Consider the following 16,699-nt stretch of genomic DNA (forward strand, 5'->3'; position numbering starts at 1 on the left):
CTGTGAAACCCTGAACTCAGCAATCCTGGAGCTGTGTTCCCTTGCCCCGTTCTGGGGGTCTTGCGGGAAAAACCACACACCCAGGGGCTCTTCTTTCCCTCCGCCGGTGGGTCAGCCGCTGTCTGTTCGTTCTTAGCTGCCTCCCTGGGTCTCTTCCTCCTGCTTCAGACGAGTCCCCTCCTCCCTTTCTCCCAGGGACAAGCCTCCCCAGGAAGTCAGGGCGGGGGTGGGGGTTGGGGGGTTGGGGGGGGGGTTGGGCAGGGAGTAAACGTGAACGAATGGGGTGGCATGGGCACTGGATCTCAGGAGTTCAAATAAAAGCACTAGGAAGAAAACACCCGAGGGCCCGGGGACAGAACAGAAAGTAGGCGAGCTGGGGACGTGAGTCTGAGGGCAGGACTTCGTGAGCAAGAGCTTGGCGGCGACACTGCAGCGGGTCCCTCCCAGAGGGCCGGCACCAGCCTTGTCATTGTTGGCGCTCGGGTGCGCTATTAACTAGAGAAGGTGGCTTTCTCCCCCGCCCCCCTCCTCCCTTTTTAAAAAGAAAGACAGAAGGAGCCAAGAGTTCTGGAGCCAACTCCTGGAGAGGAGCGGCTGAACTGATTCGGAAGTTGGATCTCTTTGTACACAGGAATGCGGAGAGAAAAAAACAAAACCCACCCCATTGCTTCATTTCCCCTCCAAGCCCGAACACTTTCTATTGTGCAATGAAAAGGCTTTTTCACGTAGAGAAAAATGAATCCCGATTTGCGCCGCAGGAATGAGACGGCTCTCAGCTGGGCGCAGAGACGGCGCGGTGGCCGCAGGGCGGCCGCACCAGGGCGCTCCGGGTCCTCCGCGCGCGGCTTCAGGTAGCGCCTGCGGGGGCGCTGGGCTCCCCCTTCCGCGGGCGCCGCCCCGGCTCTCGGCGACCCGGGGGCCTAGGAGCAGACAGTCCGGGGAACCCCGAGGGCTGGGCCTCCCAGAGATGGTGGTTGCACGGTCTGTTTGAGGACTCGCTGGAGCTGGAACTCCTTCCCGGGGAGCCCGCCGGAGCCCCGAGACTCCTTGGAGTCGTGCAGGGCAGGCGGCTCGCTGGGTGTCCGGGAGGCCCGGCCCAGGACGCGCGAGGGGCGCAGGGCGCGGGGGGCGGGCCGGCGCACATGGGTGCCGGCGGGCGGGCCGCGGATGGGGTGCGGGGGACGGGGTGTGGCTTCCCCGCCTCCCGGGCGGGATTTGCATGTGTGTGTGGCGGCCCCAGACTTCCTGCTCCTTCTACGCTGCAGGTACGCGCGGGCCGGGCGGGCGGGCGGGCGGCGGGCGCGCGGAGCCGCGGGCACCTCCTCACTCGGACGCCACCACCGGCTGCCGGGCCACGCCGCGCCGCCTTCCGCTCGGGTGGCCGCTAGCCCGTCCCGGCCGCGCCGAGCGCTCTGCTCGGAGGAGGGGACGCGCCCCTTCCTGCCCCCTGGGTCATCTCCGTTCTCCGCACCGAGCCTGGCCGCGCGCCCCTGGGCGCCCCCACCGCCCCGGCTCCCCGGAGGGCCGTAGCCATGAGCGAGATGTCTAGCTTTCTCCACATCGGGGACATCGTCTCCCTATACGCCGAGGGCTCCGTCAATGGCTTCATCAGCACTTTGGGGTGAGTGAGCCGAGTTCAAGTGGGGCGCAGGCGGGGAGGGGGCGCTGTGGGCCTTGGTGCCACTTGCGTGCGTCCTGCCGTCGCCTCCCTCAACAGAGAACCTGGATGTCCCCAGCCTCAAAGAGCGGGGGAACGGCTAACCTCCTTCTTTTAGAGAAAGGAAGTGAAATGTTTGCCCAGGTAGGAGTCGGGCGCCCTGCCGCAGTTGGCAGGAGGCGCCGGGCTCCGCGTAGCCTCCAGCCTTGCGCGCTCGCCTTTCTTCAGAGGGGGCGGAGAGGCCGAGACTTCCTCCGCAGGTGGTCCCGGGGCGGGGGCAGGTGGGTGGCTGGGGCCTGAGTTGGGGAACGGCATCTGGGTCTGGACGTGACCGGCTCTGGGGGTGGGACGGAGCCGTGGGTGGTGGGTCCTCTAGTTGCGGCTGTCGCACCTTTGAGGGGTCGCACTTTTTCCTCTTAGCTCTCTCTTGTCCTGCCGCCCTCTGGTAGGAGTGTCTTCTCAGCCCTCCCCTTCCAGGGGTCCCAGGTTCTGGTGCGCTGCCTCCCTTCTCCCCGCCTCTCTCTGTCAATTTCCTGCGCAACTCATCTGGCGCCCCTGGGTCCCTGGTCCCAGGATCTCTCGGGCACTTTACAAACATTAATTAATTCTGGCTGCCACCCCCCAGGGTCTGGGCTGGATAAGCAGGGAATCAATTCAAGTCCCTGGGGAGGGCCAGGCCTGAAGCAGGCATAGGGCACGAAAGGAATTAGGCAGAGAGAATAGGTTTGTCTTTAGAGGAGCAGTTGGGTGAGTCTCGAGGCTGGGGAGGTGGGTAAGGGGGAAGGGAGTAGAGTGGTTTCTCCACCTCTGCAGCCTGGCCGGAGGGCATGTCCTGCTACCTTTGTCCCATTTCAGTCTGAGGACCTGTGTTGTCTCATCTTCCCACCACACCCAGCTGCCCTTTAGGAGAAACCCACCCTCCTCTGCTGACCCTGCTCATCTGGACACCAGCCAGCTACAAGGTGCCCCCTCTCTGGGGGCTTCGGAGGACAGCCCTGGCCGCTTCAGCTGGGGTCTGGCTCTGGATTTGCCTGGGAAGTGGGGTCACTTGGCTCCTGGCGTCTCGCTGGGTTGTTGGGAGTTTAGCTGTGGGAAAGGGAATCCAGCAGGGGGTTGGAGGGCGGGTGGGCGGGCCCTGCCAGCAGGGGAGCCTGACGGCAATTCCACATACCCTGCTCTCCTTATCTCAGCGCCCTCCAGGCCGCTCCTTCCCCTCCCCAGACAGACGTGGAACCCCGCGCCTGTCCTCTCCCCCATTAGATTTGACTTTACTTGCTCAGTTCCCCAGAGGATGGGGGTGGAGCCACATCTGGGCCATCTGTGCAGGTCTGCCCCAGAGAGCAGTGACCAGAGCCCTGGCTGTCCCTCTGGCCAGGCTGCTGCTTGAGGCCAGGGCCCGCACATAGTAGGTCCACAGTAAACACCTCTGATAATGCTGAGGGGAGAAGGAGAGAGTGTGGGGGACCTGGGGGCAGTTGGTGGAAGCTCCCTCCTAGTGTCTGAACAGCAAGGGGGCTTTTGGGAAATGACCATCTTCTCTGTTGCTTAGTGCCTGGCTCAGGGCTGAGCACACAGTGGGTGGTTTTGAAGCTCCTGTGAGATCTATCAGAATCAGGGAAACATCTTATTCCGCTCTCCACACAGGCCTCATCCGTCACAGAGAAGGGATTCCCTCTGTTGCTTCGCGATGTAGCTCCCTCCCGCCTTGGCCCTTCCTTCCCCAGGAGGCGGCTTCTTCCAGTCCACTCTGATCCTGGGGCAGGACCTAGTGACCTCTGAGAGCCCTTCCACTCCAGGGCTTTTACTCCCAGGTGCCCGTTCCCCATGCAGACGCCTCCGACAGTTCCCCACTTCCCACCAGTGGACGCCCGCCCTCCCAACCTGGCATTCTAGCACTGGCCTGTGCTGGCCCAAACTTCACTTTCCGGTTTTTTTCACATCCCCCTTCACACCCTCCGAAGCTCCAGGTGCACCACACTCCTCCCAGTTCCTGGAACGTACCTACCCCCACGCCCACCATCTCTTTACCTTTGCCCCTTCAGCCAGTTTCCACCTGGGTAAATCTGACCTGGTGCCAAGTGGCTTCTTTTGAGACCCCCCCCAACCCCGCCCTGCAACCTGGCAAAATTAACCCTTTTTCCTCTGTGGTTTGCACTGCTTTGTACAAACTCCCCTCTGGTGTTAATTGTGTTGTCTTACAATTAGTTGGAGGTTTCTCTGTAGGTCCATCTAACACTGGCACTTTGCCAGGATTAGCTAATTAATTACACCATTCATCTACTCGGCAGGTCCACAGGCACTGTACTGGGCATGGGGCACGAGGTGGTGGATGAGGGAGCTGTGCGTCCTATCTTCTGGGAACTTAGAGTCAATGGAAGAATGATTTCTGGGCACTGTAAGCCTAGATGGCTACTCAGAGTGTGGTCCTCAGTCCGGCAGCACCAGCATCAGCCAGAAGCTTGTTAGAAATATAGAGTCTCAGACCCCTGATGGTCCTACTGAATCAGTCTGCAGGCTGATCCCCAGGGATTTGGTGCCTTAAAGTGTGAGAAGCATTGCTCTAAGTGATTCTTTCTCTGCTCCCTTGTCCCCTCTGGTCCCCTTTTGCCTTCACCCTGGCTTTTGGTGTCCCTGTCTGTGAACTCTGGAGGCCAATTTGACTAAGTTCCCAGGTTAGCCCAATGCTTGGTGACTAAGAGGTGCCCAGTGAGGGCTGGATGAAATGAATTTGGTGAAGACAGGGCAGCCCTGGTGGGCAGAGGGTTGTTCAGCTGGGAGGTGGGAAGGGGGCACTGGGGGAGGAGGGAGTCTGGGGCAGCCTTCAGATTCCGGCCAGGCTCTGCAGGGCAGTGTGGAGGAGGCCAATTAGAGCCGCCTGGATAATTAGAGCTCCTGGTGAAGATTGTACATTAACTCTGGATTGGGAGGGCGGGAGGGGTCTGAGAGGTGGATCCTGGAGGAGGTCGAGACCTCAGCTGGGAAGGGAAAGCAGGCCCACGCCCATTCTTGGCAGGAGAGCATAGTCAGGGCCGCTGCCTCAGCCCTCGCCCTAAGTGGGAGGCTGGAGAGGCCAGGGCTGGAGCGACTGATCAGGGCCAGCGAAAGGTGGAGGATCTAATGTGGCTCCCGGCCAGTGGCTGCGGGGAACTGGCCGTGAACGTGCAGGGTGGACCCCTCAGAGTCTCACATCCAGTCCCTTGGAGATCTCTTGAGTGGCCAGAGGGGTGGCACCAGGCCACAGGGAGTAAGTTGGGGAGTGCAGGTGAATGGGTCTTGAAGCTGAGCTCCTAGCATTTGTCCAAGTGGCTCTGCCCACCCCCATGGCCTCTGGGGGCTCCCATGGCCCCTGGACCTGTATCCCCCAGGGCTGGGTGATCATGGGAAGTAGGGTTCCCTTGGGGTTCCCTGTCCTCCTTCTAGCCTGATCTGCTTTCCTGAGGAGGGTGGGCACTGGAGGTCGGGACCCAGGAAATGTGACAGGGAACATGGAGGAAGCCTGGTCCCCAGCGACCTGGCTCTCCTGCTCTATCACTAACTTGCTGGGTGATTCTGGCGAGGCCTTGCCTTCTCAGAATGTTTATTTCAGCCTGGGTGTCCTCTAAGGTGCTCTCTTTGTACCTGAGGATCCCTCTGGAGTCTTTAAAAAAAAATTCCAGCTCTGGAGTCGCAGGTGAGACCAACCTAGAAATGTCAACATTCTAGGGCTGGGTTTGAGGGCTGGATTTTTTTAAAGCTCCCAGTGATTTTAATGTGTACCTGGGGTGGGGATCCCTGATCTGAGAGCCCTCCCAGGCTGACAGGCTCTGAAGGAGCCTACCTGTTGGGTCTGCCTGCCTCTTGCTCCAGAAAGCTAATCTCTTAGCTTTCATCAGACTTCATTAAGTCATTCAACAAACACTTATTGGGCACTTGCTTTGTGCCAGGACTCTTCTAGTCACTGGGGAATCAGTAGTAACCAAGACAGGGTGCCAGCCTGTTCTAGTCTGTACAGTGGGGAGCTGGGAGGGATGGTCTGTAAGGGCCTTTGAGCCCTGAGTCTCTGAGACACGTGTCATTTCAGGAGCAGGGGGCACAGGCCCTCCATTGCAGACTGCATTCCCGGGTAGACTTCAGACCTGCCCTTGGCTTTCATTTGACTGTGATTTCACTGGAACGAGATGTTGAACTCACCCCTGACCTGTGCCCCAAGGCAGGGTCCTGGCCTCAGGTAGGCTAATCCATGCAACTCCTTTTTTGAAAATACATATTTTTTTTAATTAAAAAATAATATATGCCCCATGGAGAAAACGTGAAAAACTCAAATAAAGAATTATCTGGAATACCACTGTGACTTATATTCATATTCTGGATACGGACCTTCTAGCCTTTTATGTACACAAATAGACATTTACAAGACGATAGCAAACTGCAGAAAGGACTTTGTATCCTGTCCTTTTCGGGAGATACATTAAACTGTATTTTCCATGCCAGCACGCCACTGTGACGGCTGCGTAGCATCCCATGGTGTAATGTTCCGTAATTTATTTAAGCAACTCTAGTATATTTAAGCAACTCTAATATGGGATATTTAGATTGTTTCTAAATTTTTGCTGTTCTAAACAGTCCACTCTGAGCATCCTAGTCCATACATGCCCGAACACTTGTCCGCTTATTCTCTCAGGATAAATTCCCAGAAGTGGAGTTCTGAGATCAAAGGGGAGGCATGGCTATTTTTGTTTTTGGTGAAGACGATTGTCCCCAAGCTAACGTCTGTGCCAGTCTTCCTCTATTTTGTATGTGGGACACTGCCACAGTGTGGCTTACCTCGTGGTGCTAGGTCTGGGCCGGAGCCGAACCTGGGAACCCTGGGCCTCCAACGCGGAGCACACAAACTTAACCCCTCCGCCACCAGGCTGGCCCCACAGCTTTTTAACTCACAGTCTGTACCTCTGCATGTCTCCCTGGGGGTGGAGGCTGCAGAAACGGGGACCCTAGGCCCGGCAGGTCTGGCCCACTTCATGTCATAAGTTTGAGAGTGTCGTCCTAGGAGGTGGGGGGAGTAAGACCAGCCTACACCCCCAAGGTTGGGCATGGTGGCTGTCATCCGAGGGGTGAAGTGGGGAGAGGGGCTGTGTGGGGGTTGCCTGAGGACAGAATCAACCCCAGTGTCCCACCGTGGGACTCCAGGGACCCAGGCTGCCTCCAACTCCTCGGCCTTAAAGAATCTTGCAGTGGCCACTTGCTCACACTCTGCCCTGCCCTACATTCCTGACCCCATGTCCCCTCCCCTCCCCGACTTGGCCCAGTGGGGCTGTGGGGTGGGTGGGGCCATGCCCTGGATTTTAGGGTGGGGCTACACCAGCCTTCTGCTCTCAGCTCAGGGGGAGGTTTCTGGGTTTCGATTACCCTGGGAGCCTCTGGAATCCCTGTGGTGCACCCCCAGGCCTGCTCTCCAGACTTTACCATGTGGAGCTGGGGGCGCTCTTCCCGCTAGGTGGAGACTGTGAGAGGGGAGGGAAGGAGGCATGGGGGGAGGGGAGGAGAGCCGAGCCCAAATCTCCAGTAAGTTCATCACAGGCCTCTGAATGGGAGCTCTGAGCCCCCTGAGGGTGTCACACTGGTCATCCAGGAGTGGCAGTGGTACCCAGCATTTGCACCTGCAGGCACAGTTTCCTGGAGTGAGGACCCTTGGCTTAGGGAGGCTAACTGACTTGCCTGGTGGTCACATAGGGGGTCCTCAGAGAGGAGGCTGCAGAGTGTTTCACACCAGGGACCGTGGGGGCAGAAATGAGGCTGGGCGTGGACTACACGGTGAGCCCAGGGTGTGGGCTGCAGAGGGGTTTCCACCAGGGGAGACGGGCAGGAGGGACTCATTGCAGGGGACTGAGTGGGTGAGTAAAATGATCATAGTGGTGTGTAAAGCTGGTATGTTTTGGCTGGCAGGTGGGCAGAGCCAGAAGAGGCCGCAAACACAAATCTCAGCCCGGGCAGCTGCAGGTGCTCCGGGCAGACACCTGTGCGTCATTTGGTTCGCAAATCCCTCTCCCATCACTCACTCGGCCCTCCAGCCGTGAGCTGGCCTCTCCAGGGTGAGATCAAGAAATGGGTGATGGGTGATAGAGGTCAGGGGAGGGAGCATGGAGTCGGTGCCCTGGAGCTGCTGTCGCTGCGGGAGGTGGACTCTGCAGAGCTTCCATAGCCTGCTTGGCTGTGGCCTCTACCTCTGCTGTCACTCTGGCCCCTCAGCACCAGCCTGAGGCATAAATATAATGCAGGAAAAGTAGAGAGAACCTTCTAGAACACCCATATACCCACTCCTTAGACTTAATAATTGTTCACATTTTGCCATATTTGTTGCATCTATTTTTTGCTGAAGTATTTTCTGGTAAGTTACATCCATTGCGTGGTTTCACCTCTCAGTACTTCATTGTACGTCTCTGAGAAATAAGGGTACGTTCCTGTGGAACCACAGTACTGTTATCACGCCAATTAGTAATTTCCTGATAGCACCCAGTGCCCCATCCGTAGTCACATGTGCCCCGTAGTCACATGTGCCCCGTTGTCCTCAGTCTGTCTCCAAACACTGGTTACTTTAATTCAGGATCCAGTCAAGGTCCACGTGTTACATTTGATTCTTATGCCTCTTAAGTCGCCTTTGATCTAAAACAGTGCCAACAGTGCCCTGCCCCCACCTCTTTCTTTCCCCTGCCCCGTGATGCTGAGCTCCAGACGAGACGAGACGGGGCTGGTTATGGAGGAGACCGTCTCACTTTCTGGATTCGTCAGGGCTGTTGCTGCCGTTTCCCAGAGAGCTCTGCAGGCCTGGGGCCAGGCGGGCTGGACCTCAGGGCCTGCTGTGCTGACGCTCCGAGAGCCTCAGTTACTACGTCAAGTAGGACAGGCTGGGTCCAGCCGGCAGCTATGGAGAGCTGGAGAGGCCCGGGTCCAGCGAGGCCAAAGTGTGAGGCGGGGGCTGGCTGGGTGGCCCCTGGCTGTACCACTTCTCTGTCTCTTCCCAGCATTCCTTCCTGTCTCTCCTGCTCCCCATCCTTCTTCTCCTTGGCCTAACAGCTCAGTCTTCCCCTGCCCCCAGCAGCACTGTGGAGACCCCAGGACTCACTGGAGCCCCCAATCCTGAGAGCCAGAAACCCAGGCCCATGGTCAGAGGGAGCACCCTGCAGGCTCGTACACTAGCCAGGGACCTTTATTTCTGTTGGTCCAAATTCCATCCTTTTTCTACCTCCATTCATCACTGGAGAGACTCTGGGGTTCTCTGAGTGTGCGGCTTCCTGTCCTTTCTAGATTTAAGCTCCCTGAAGGGCTGAGCCATGCTTGTTTGAAATTCCATACACTGGCCCCTCGGGTGGCACAGGGTGGGTCCACGGTAAAGGGAGAGAAGTAGAGGTAACGTAAGTGGAGGTTTCTACAGGGATGCACAAGTGAATTGCTTTTCTCTGATGAGCCAGGCGACCCTGGGTTCCTCTCCCAGCATTCCTCCCCACTCCCACCTGGTGGGTCTGACTTTGGGTGTCTGGAGGGACTACCGTCCACCTCCAGCCAGTCCCAGCGTCTGACAGAGCCTGCATTGGGAGTGGCCTTCCTTGGGTCTGGCCTGGATCTGTGGGGTGGTGGCCAGTGCCCTGGGCTGGGAGTCAGGAGACCTGGGGTCTGGAACTGGGTGTTCCTTTAACTTGTTGTGTGACCTGAGCTAGTCAGTTTCCCCTCCACACCTCGGGTCCACAGCCGGATGGCGGAGGGGCTGTTAGGGTCCGTGGGGCATCTCCCCAGTGTGTGATTCCTCCTCCCATGGCTGTGAAGCTGGCCAAGCTGGTAGGTGCAGGCTTTGATTCAGGCTCCTCTGATAGTCCCCTGTCCCACTTCTGGCTCCCTTCTTCCTCCTCCTTATCTAATCTTTCCAGACAGCACTGATGCACCCCACTGCCTTTTCCGTGGCTCCCACCTGCATCTCAAAGTCCACCCTAGGCAGGGCCCTGGATGCATCTGCCTTCTCGTCTTCCCTCAGACCAAGGTCCTGGGGTGCAGACCCCAAGGGCATTTCAGGGACAGCGCCCTTCTCCACTCCCTTCTAGAGCAGAGTTGTCAACCAGCTCCTCTCCAGAGTCCAGGGCAGCCCCACCCACAGGGCTCATCCCCTTACCCCCATCCCTGCCCACTCTGCTGATGCCCTCCTGGGCCGGAACAGTGCAGCCTCAAACTGGTCCCGTGCCTCCCAGTGGATGGCAGGCTCACCGCAGGGACTGTCCTCAGCTCTGTGGGGGTAGGGAGGATGGGAGTATCGGGGGATGCAGTGGTAGAGGGCATGGCTTCTGTCCTCAGGGCACTCAGCATGGTGGGCATCAGCTTCCTGAGGGTGGGGACCACACCCAGTGCATTATCGGCTGCATAGTAGACTGGGAGTAAGGTTTCGTTGAACGGCTGGAGGCCTGGGTTGCGTAAGTGGCCCCTTCTGGTCAGTGAACCTCACACTGGACTGTGGTAAGAAAGGAATGAGGTATTGGATGTAAAAACGATTCATAAATTAAAACGTGTTCTGCACATTGGAGGGTCGGTTTTTCTAATGTGATCTTGGCTGGGGTGCAGCCAGCCTTTAGAGGGGCGATGCCCCTGGGGGAATGGGCAGTGAACTCTGCGGGAGCTTAAGCGCGGCCTTGGAGCCGGCGGGACTCTGAGAGGGCTGCTGCGCGTGCAAAGGTGCGGAGGGCGACGGTGAGATCAGCGGCCTGGCGGAGGGTGGGAGCAGGCCCGCCCCCGGACCTCGGGCGGAGATGCAGGAGCTCCGGAGGGGGGTGAAACCACGGGGTCACTTCTCCCTGGAGAGCTCGGCTCTGGTTACAGCGCCAGGTGCGCACTCGAAGCCGGGCACCTGTGCGCGGCGTTTAATAAACACAGATGTTCCCCGCCACGAGGGAGGGTGGGGGGCTGCGGCCCGGGACATGGGTGCAACAGGTGGGGAGGGGTCCTCGGGGCCGCCCTCTGCGGGCAGCCGGGGAGGAGAGGGAAGCGCGGGTGCAGGCGGCCGGACGCCGCCCCGCCCTCCCGCCGCCCCCGGCGCGCCTGGCCAGGGCCCAGCGTCCTGGCAGCGGCGCGCAGTCGGAGGCAGGCAGGGGCGAGGCCTCTGTAGGCGGCGACGGCTGCACGTGGGTCAGCCAGTTTCGCTCGGTGGCGGCGGGGGCGGGGCAGGGGGCGGGGTATAGGGGGCGGGGCCGGGAAGCCGAGCGTGCACTTCAGCCTCCGCGCGGGGCGGGGTCTCGGGGGCGGGGCCGGGACGCTCGGTCAGCCCTGCTCTGCCGCCCCCTCCCCCGTCCTCCTCCGCCCCCTCCCCCGTCCTCCCCCACCCCCTGGTAGGCCCGAAACGGAAGTGCCGGCCTCGACCTGTGACGCTCCCCTCCGTGAAAACTTACCTGTCTAGTGGCCCTGCCTTCGGGCCTCCCTCTGGGCTCAGGTGTCCCCGTAGCCCATCTGATAAGGGCTTTCCTGCTAATCTGTTAATGGCTTCACGCGACACCCCTGCCACGCCCTCCCGCCCGCTGGCACCTTTGTGGGATGCCTCAGTCCTAATGAGTATACACAGGAGGAATGGAGGGGAGGCGTGTGCGGGGGCGTTTGGGGGCATTTGGGACTCTAAACATCCTGCCGAGGGCCGCCCTCTTTGCCTACAGGCGAGGTGGGGAGCTGCCGTAAGCACCAGACGGGAAATACAAAGATGAGGAGGGCAAGGCGCCACCCCTTAGAGGTTCTTGGGGAGGGGTACGGAATGTAGCCCAGTGTTCCCAGGTGACGTTGATTCTGCTAGCTGGGTACCCACACTTGGAGCTCGGAGGGTGTGGAATGCCGGAGCCAGGAGGAACCAGAGAGCCGCATCTACTGACCGTGTGTTCCTGATACCTCCGGGGAGCCCCCCAGCTGTTCCCACCCGCAAAATGCCTTGCTTCTCCGTTCTGGTGCCTCATGCAGACCATTCCTGTCCCCTCTGGGCTGCAAGCCTGGGATGTTTTCTTTCCTCACCTTATTTGAAATTCTCCTCCTGGTGGCCATGCTCCCCTCCTGACCAATCCCTCCCCTTCTCTAAGTGGCTTCGGCTTGCGTTCCCAAAATGTGGCTGCTTTGTAGACCCATGGGCACTGGGGAGGGGCTGAGTTGGAGACATCAGGGCTTCAGAAGCTGTGGCAGAGTGGGTGGGGACAGAGGGACATCCACATCGTGACCAGGCATATTTGTGCCGGGGGGATTAGGAAAAACATGCCAGGCATCTGAATTTGCGTGTCTTTTTCCTGCACATGTGACCCAGACAAGGAGGGTCTTCCCAGGGGAGGTGAGGAGGGGTCAGGGGTGAGGATGGGTTTTCCCTCAGACAGGGAGTCTCTGAGGAGGGGGCTTCCACAAGGCCTTGTGTACTGGTCAAGATGGGGGCTGTGGGGGCCACCCCCGCCTCTCCTCAGCGGCACCGACTTCCGGGATGCCCTATGGCTGCCCAGCACCCCCGGCAGTGCCAGGTCCCAGGCCTGACCCACGCTTTCTCCCTCCTCTCCCAAGACTTACCCGTCCTGTGTCCCCTCCCCTTGAGCTTTGGGAAGAGACAACCAGCTCATCTGATTCACTGGAGTCTTACAGGAAATTCTATGAATTATTCACGACTCTGCAGGGCTCCTGCCTCTTCTTTCACACCTGCCCTGATTGGCCCAGCTCTGACCTCTCCCTACCCTGAATTCGGACAAAATCCGCAGCGGTACCACCAGTTGGCAGCAATGCATATTCCTTATATCATTAACTCCTCTGAGTGTGTGACTTGTCTTCCCAATGAGGTTTTAAACTCCCTGAAGCAGAGACCTTATCTTTTGCTTTTCGTATATTTTTCTCAGCAGCTAGGAAAATGAATTAATTTGCTCAATGTGTATTTCTTCTGTGCCCGCTGTGCACCAGGCAGTGGTCTAGATGCTGGGGATACAGCAGGAAGCAAAACAGATACATCCCTGGCCTCGTGGGTCTTCCATCCCAGGTGGGGGGAGATTAACCAAAATAAGTAAGTAAAACGTCTAGCAGGCCAGGTGGTGATATGTGCTGTGGAGAACAGTGAGGCGGGGGGAGGACAAGGAATGTGGGAAAGAGCAGTTTACTGTTTTAAAAGGGATGGGAAGGAGGGTGTCCAGGGAATGGGTCATATGAGCCAAGATCTGAGGGAGGTGATGGAGGGAGCCGAGAGGGTGTCTGGGGACAGAGGGTTCCAGGCAGAGGGAAGAGCCAGTGCCAAAGGGCCGGGAAGGTTTGAAGAGCCTGGAGGAGGGCTGTGGCTGGAGCAGAGTGGGCAGGAGCCCCTGGAGGAGATGAGGTCAGAGAGGTGAGGGGGCGGATCATGTGGGGTCTTTTAGGCCATTGAGAGTTCCTGGCTTTTACTCTGAGATGGGTGGTTCTGAGCAGAAGATTGCGGTGATTTGCTGCTGTGTGAGGAACAGGCTGTGGGGATGAGGGGGGACATTGGGAGACCAAAGAGGAAGCCGTTCCTCACATCCAGGTGAGTGCTGGAGGGACCTGGACAGGGTCGGGGGGTGGTGTCAGTGATGAGAAGAGGTCACGTTCCACACTTATCTTGAAGGTAGGTCTCACAGATTAGGTGCGAGAGGCGAGTAGAAGAGAAGCCCAGGATTGGTCCAAGGTTTTTGGCCCAGGCACTTGGAAGGATGGAGTTGCCATTGACTGATGCTGGGAGGACCTCAAGAGAAGGCCATTCAGGGGGCTGGCCCTGTGGCGCAGAGGTTAAGTGCGCACGTTCCGCTTCTCGGTGGCCCGGGGTTCGCCGGTTTGGATCCTGGGTGTGGACATGGCACCGCTTGGCAAAAGCCATGCTGTGGTAGGTGTCCCACGTATAAAGTGGAGGAAGATGGGCATGCATGTTAGCTCAGGGCCAGTCTTCCTCAGCAAAAAGAGGAGGATTGGCAGCAGATGTTAGCTCAGGGCTAATCTTCCTCAAGAAAAAAAAAAAAAAGGCCATTCAGGTGGAAGAGCAGGAGCACAGTTTTGAAGATGCTGAGTTGGAGGTGGAGGACATCCGAGTGGAGATGTGGAGTAGGCAGTTCGACGCGCAAGCCTGGAGTCAGGCGAGGAGGAAGGGCAGAGGTGGATGTGGGAGTCATCCTGAGGGTACAAGTGGTGCTTTGAGCCCACGAGTGTGGCCGAGGTGCCCATGGGCCTGAGTGCAGATGGAGAGGGGAAGGGGGCCAAGGACTAGGCCAGTGCTGGAGGTGGGCGAGAGGGGAGACCGAGAGGGTCCCTGCAGGGCAGGCCACCGTCTCCCTGCGCCATCACTGCAGGGTCCCACTCAGCACCCGCTCTGACGCTGCACGGCCTGGCTTCCAAGCCCAACTCTGCTGCCTGCTGGCCGTGTGTGCCTGGCCAGACTCTTTAACCTCTCTGTTCTCGGCTTTCCCTGCCTGCGAAAAGGAAATAATAGCAAAGTAGGTTTAGAGAATTAGGTAACAATATATGAAGACGTTAGAAAAAAAATCCTGCTTGCTATTGTTATTACTATGGACCGCACTGTGCAAAGTGCTGGTGATTCCAAAGGGAGAAGCACTGGGTCCTATCCTCAAGGAACTCACAGTGTAGACACTACGGGTGTTCGAGGTAGAAAGAGGCCTGGCAGCGGGAGAGGCCAGGACCACGTGCTTCGGGGCCATGGGGGAGGGAGGCCGAGAGGGAGGGAGGGCACTGGCCAAGGAAGGCTCCACAGAGTAGGAGAGAGGGGCTGAGAGTGGAATGGAGGTCTACTGGGCCTGGGGCTTGGAGGGGAGCCAGGGTGGGCTGGGCATGAAGGGCCTTGTAGGCTGCCAGCACCACCTCTGTAGAGATGAGAGCTCCGGGGACCTTGGGATCAACTGGAGGTTTAGCGTGGCTAGGGCAAGGAACTTGTGAGGTTAGCGAAGGAGTGGGTGGAGGTCACATCACAAAAGACCTTGTTAGCCAATCCAAGGAGGGGAGGAGCAAAAGAAGGCTTTAGAATCAGCTCTGTAACTTCAGACAAAGTATTTAACCTTCAAACTCAGTTTCTTCCCCTATAAAATGGCGCTGTGACTGGCCCCTTGTGGAGAAGTTGGTGAGAATTCAGAGGCAACAGTTGTGAAGTGCTGAGACAGAGTTGGTGAGAATTCAGAGGCAACAGTTGTGAAGTGCTGAGACAGAGTTGGCCTCTGAAGTGGTGGATCCTCATCATTATTTTTCCTAGAGGCTGGGGTGGTACCGAAGGATTTTAAGTGCAGGAATGAATGGATGGCTGATGGGTGGTGGGAGGATGCGTGCGTGGGTGGATGTCCTCTAGAGATTTGGGGTTAACCCCAGCCATGGCTGTAAGCGGGGGAACTTCAGGCCCAGGATGGGCTGGAGAGGAGGGTGTGCAGTGGGGCCTCACTGAGGCTGGGAAGGCACAGAGTTCATTGTCCTGTCTTTGAGACCCAAAGGCCTGTCCTCCTGGTTTGGTGTCTCACAGCTTCTCTCATCGGTCTGTCTGTGTCCGGCCTCTCTACCTCTGTTTCTTATCCTGTTTATCCCTCTGACTCTGTCCTGCCTCTCGCTGTCTCTCTCGCTCGCTCTAACTTGCTCTCCCTCCCTCTCTGTGTCTCTCTGACTGTGTCTCTGTGTCTCTTGCTCCCTTTCTCTCTCCCTCCTCCATCGCCCACTGTCCTCTCAGGTCTGGGCAGCCAGGTCTCAGGGCCGTGACACGAGTTGCACCCCTGCGTGTGACAGCCCAGACTGGCAGCAGACCCCACAGGACAGCTCCAGCTCTGGCTTGGGGGTTGGGGGGGGGGCTGGGTGTGTCTGTGCTCTTGCTGGGGGCTCCCCTACCCCAACCCCGAGAGACCTTGCCTTGCAGTGGTGCCAGGAAAGGGAAAGCCTTGATGGTGGGGTGTGACGGTGGCGGAGTGCTTTCTCTGGAGGCCTTCCTGGTGTTCTGGAATCCCCTGCCCAGGGGAGGGATGCTGTGGGGAGAGGGGTCTCTGCTCTCCCGCTGACCGGGCTGCCTTGTTCCCAGGCTGGTGGATGACCGCTGTGTGGTGGAGCCTGCGGCTGGGGACCTGGACAACCCCCCTAAGAAGTTCCGAGGTAAGACCTTCCCCCCCCCCCCCCCCGCCCCCGCCAATTCCCCTCCCGGGCTGCTGCATCCTGGGCCTGGGGCTGTTGGACGAGGAGCCCGTGCACGCTCACACTGCTGTCTGCGAACCCCCAGCTGCTGCTATCATGGCACTGATGGCCTCTCCCTGGGTGTTCCAGGGGCCACACCCCACTTCTCAGGGGCACACCCACTTCTGGCGGGGGGCCTGATCTCCCCCGAACTCCCCACCAGCCACAAGACTTTCTTTGTCTGAGTGACTGGGCGTTTTCTGTGGGAACAGGGGTGGAAAGAGAATTTCCCCAGGCGTTAGGAGGCCCAGGATGGGCGCCCTTCTCTGCCTCACATCTCATCGGTGGTGAGGGAATTGGAGCCCCTTCTCCTGAACCAGGCTGTGTCCTCAGCCCCACGTGGTGTGGACGACTCCTGCCCTGGGGGAGCCTGTGTAGCTCAGACCTGGCTCTGCTGTGTGACCCTGGGCAAGTGCCTTCCCTCTCGGGGCCTCTGTGTGCTCCGTGGTCAGTGGGCTTCTCGGCCCAGCCTCACAGCCCTGCAGGCCCTTGTGAGAATTCGATGATACTCTGCTGTCGCTGTGCCCAGCATGGGCATGGTGTTATTATTGTCATCACCTGTGAGGCTGAGGCCGACAGTCAGACAGACGGATCCTGGGTGTGGTGGGCAGGGTGGGAGCAGGCAGGAACACGCCGGCCGCCGCCGCCCCGTCTGCCCACGTGGCTGCTGCTCTCGGGGAGAGTAGCTGGGATTGTTCTGGAGAGGGATGCTGAGAGGGGAGAGGGATTTAAGATAATCTTGCGGCATCCTTGGCTGGCTGGCTGCCGGGACCTTGCCCATCCACTGGAGCGCGGAGGAGACAGAGAGGGGGTCCTCCCAGCCCACAGAGGGGCCCCGCGTCTACTGTTCTGCCCCTGCTTCCATCACGGCCT

The 16,699-nt window shown here is 58.8% G+C and overlaps 1 protein-coding gene across 7 annotated transcripts in view; it reads left to right on the forward strand.

The window, feature by feature from the left end:
• Positions 1–706: 706 nt before the first annotated feature.
• Positions 707–16,699, forward strand: part of ITPR3 (inositol 1,4,5-trisphosphate receptor type 3) — a 66,446-nt gene continuing 50,453 nt past the window's right edge. For 2 of the 7 annotated variants that reach the window (XM_070584427.1, XM_070584428.1), the window contains exons 1-2: positions 715–851; positions 15,678–15,748. In XM_070584427.1, the coding sequence (XP_070440528.1) occupies positions 736–851; positions 15,678–15,748 (187 nt within the window). In that variant the 5' untranslated portion in view covers positions 715–735. Of the gene's footprint in view, positions 852–1,123; positions 1,622–1,682; positions 1,802–14,687; positions 14,790–15,677; positions 15,749–16,699 lie in introns of those variants that run through there. The other 5 variants (XM_070584429.1, XM_070584430.1, XM_070584433.1 and 2 more) reach the window with 5 other exon arrangements.

The sequence above is a fragment of the Equus przewalskii genome, chromosome 19, assembly GCF_037783145.1.
Source record: "Equus przewalskii isolate Varuska chromosome 19, EquPr2, whole genome shotgun sequence".
In the NCBI taxonomy this organism is placed as follows: domain Eukaryota; kingdom Metazoa; phylum Chordata; class Mammalia; order Perissodactyla; family Equidae; genus Equus; species Equus przewalskii.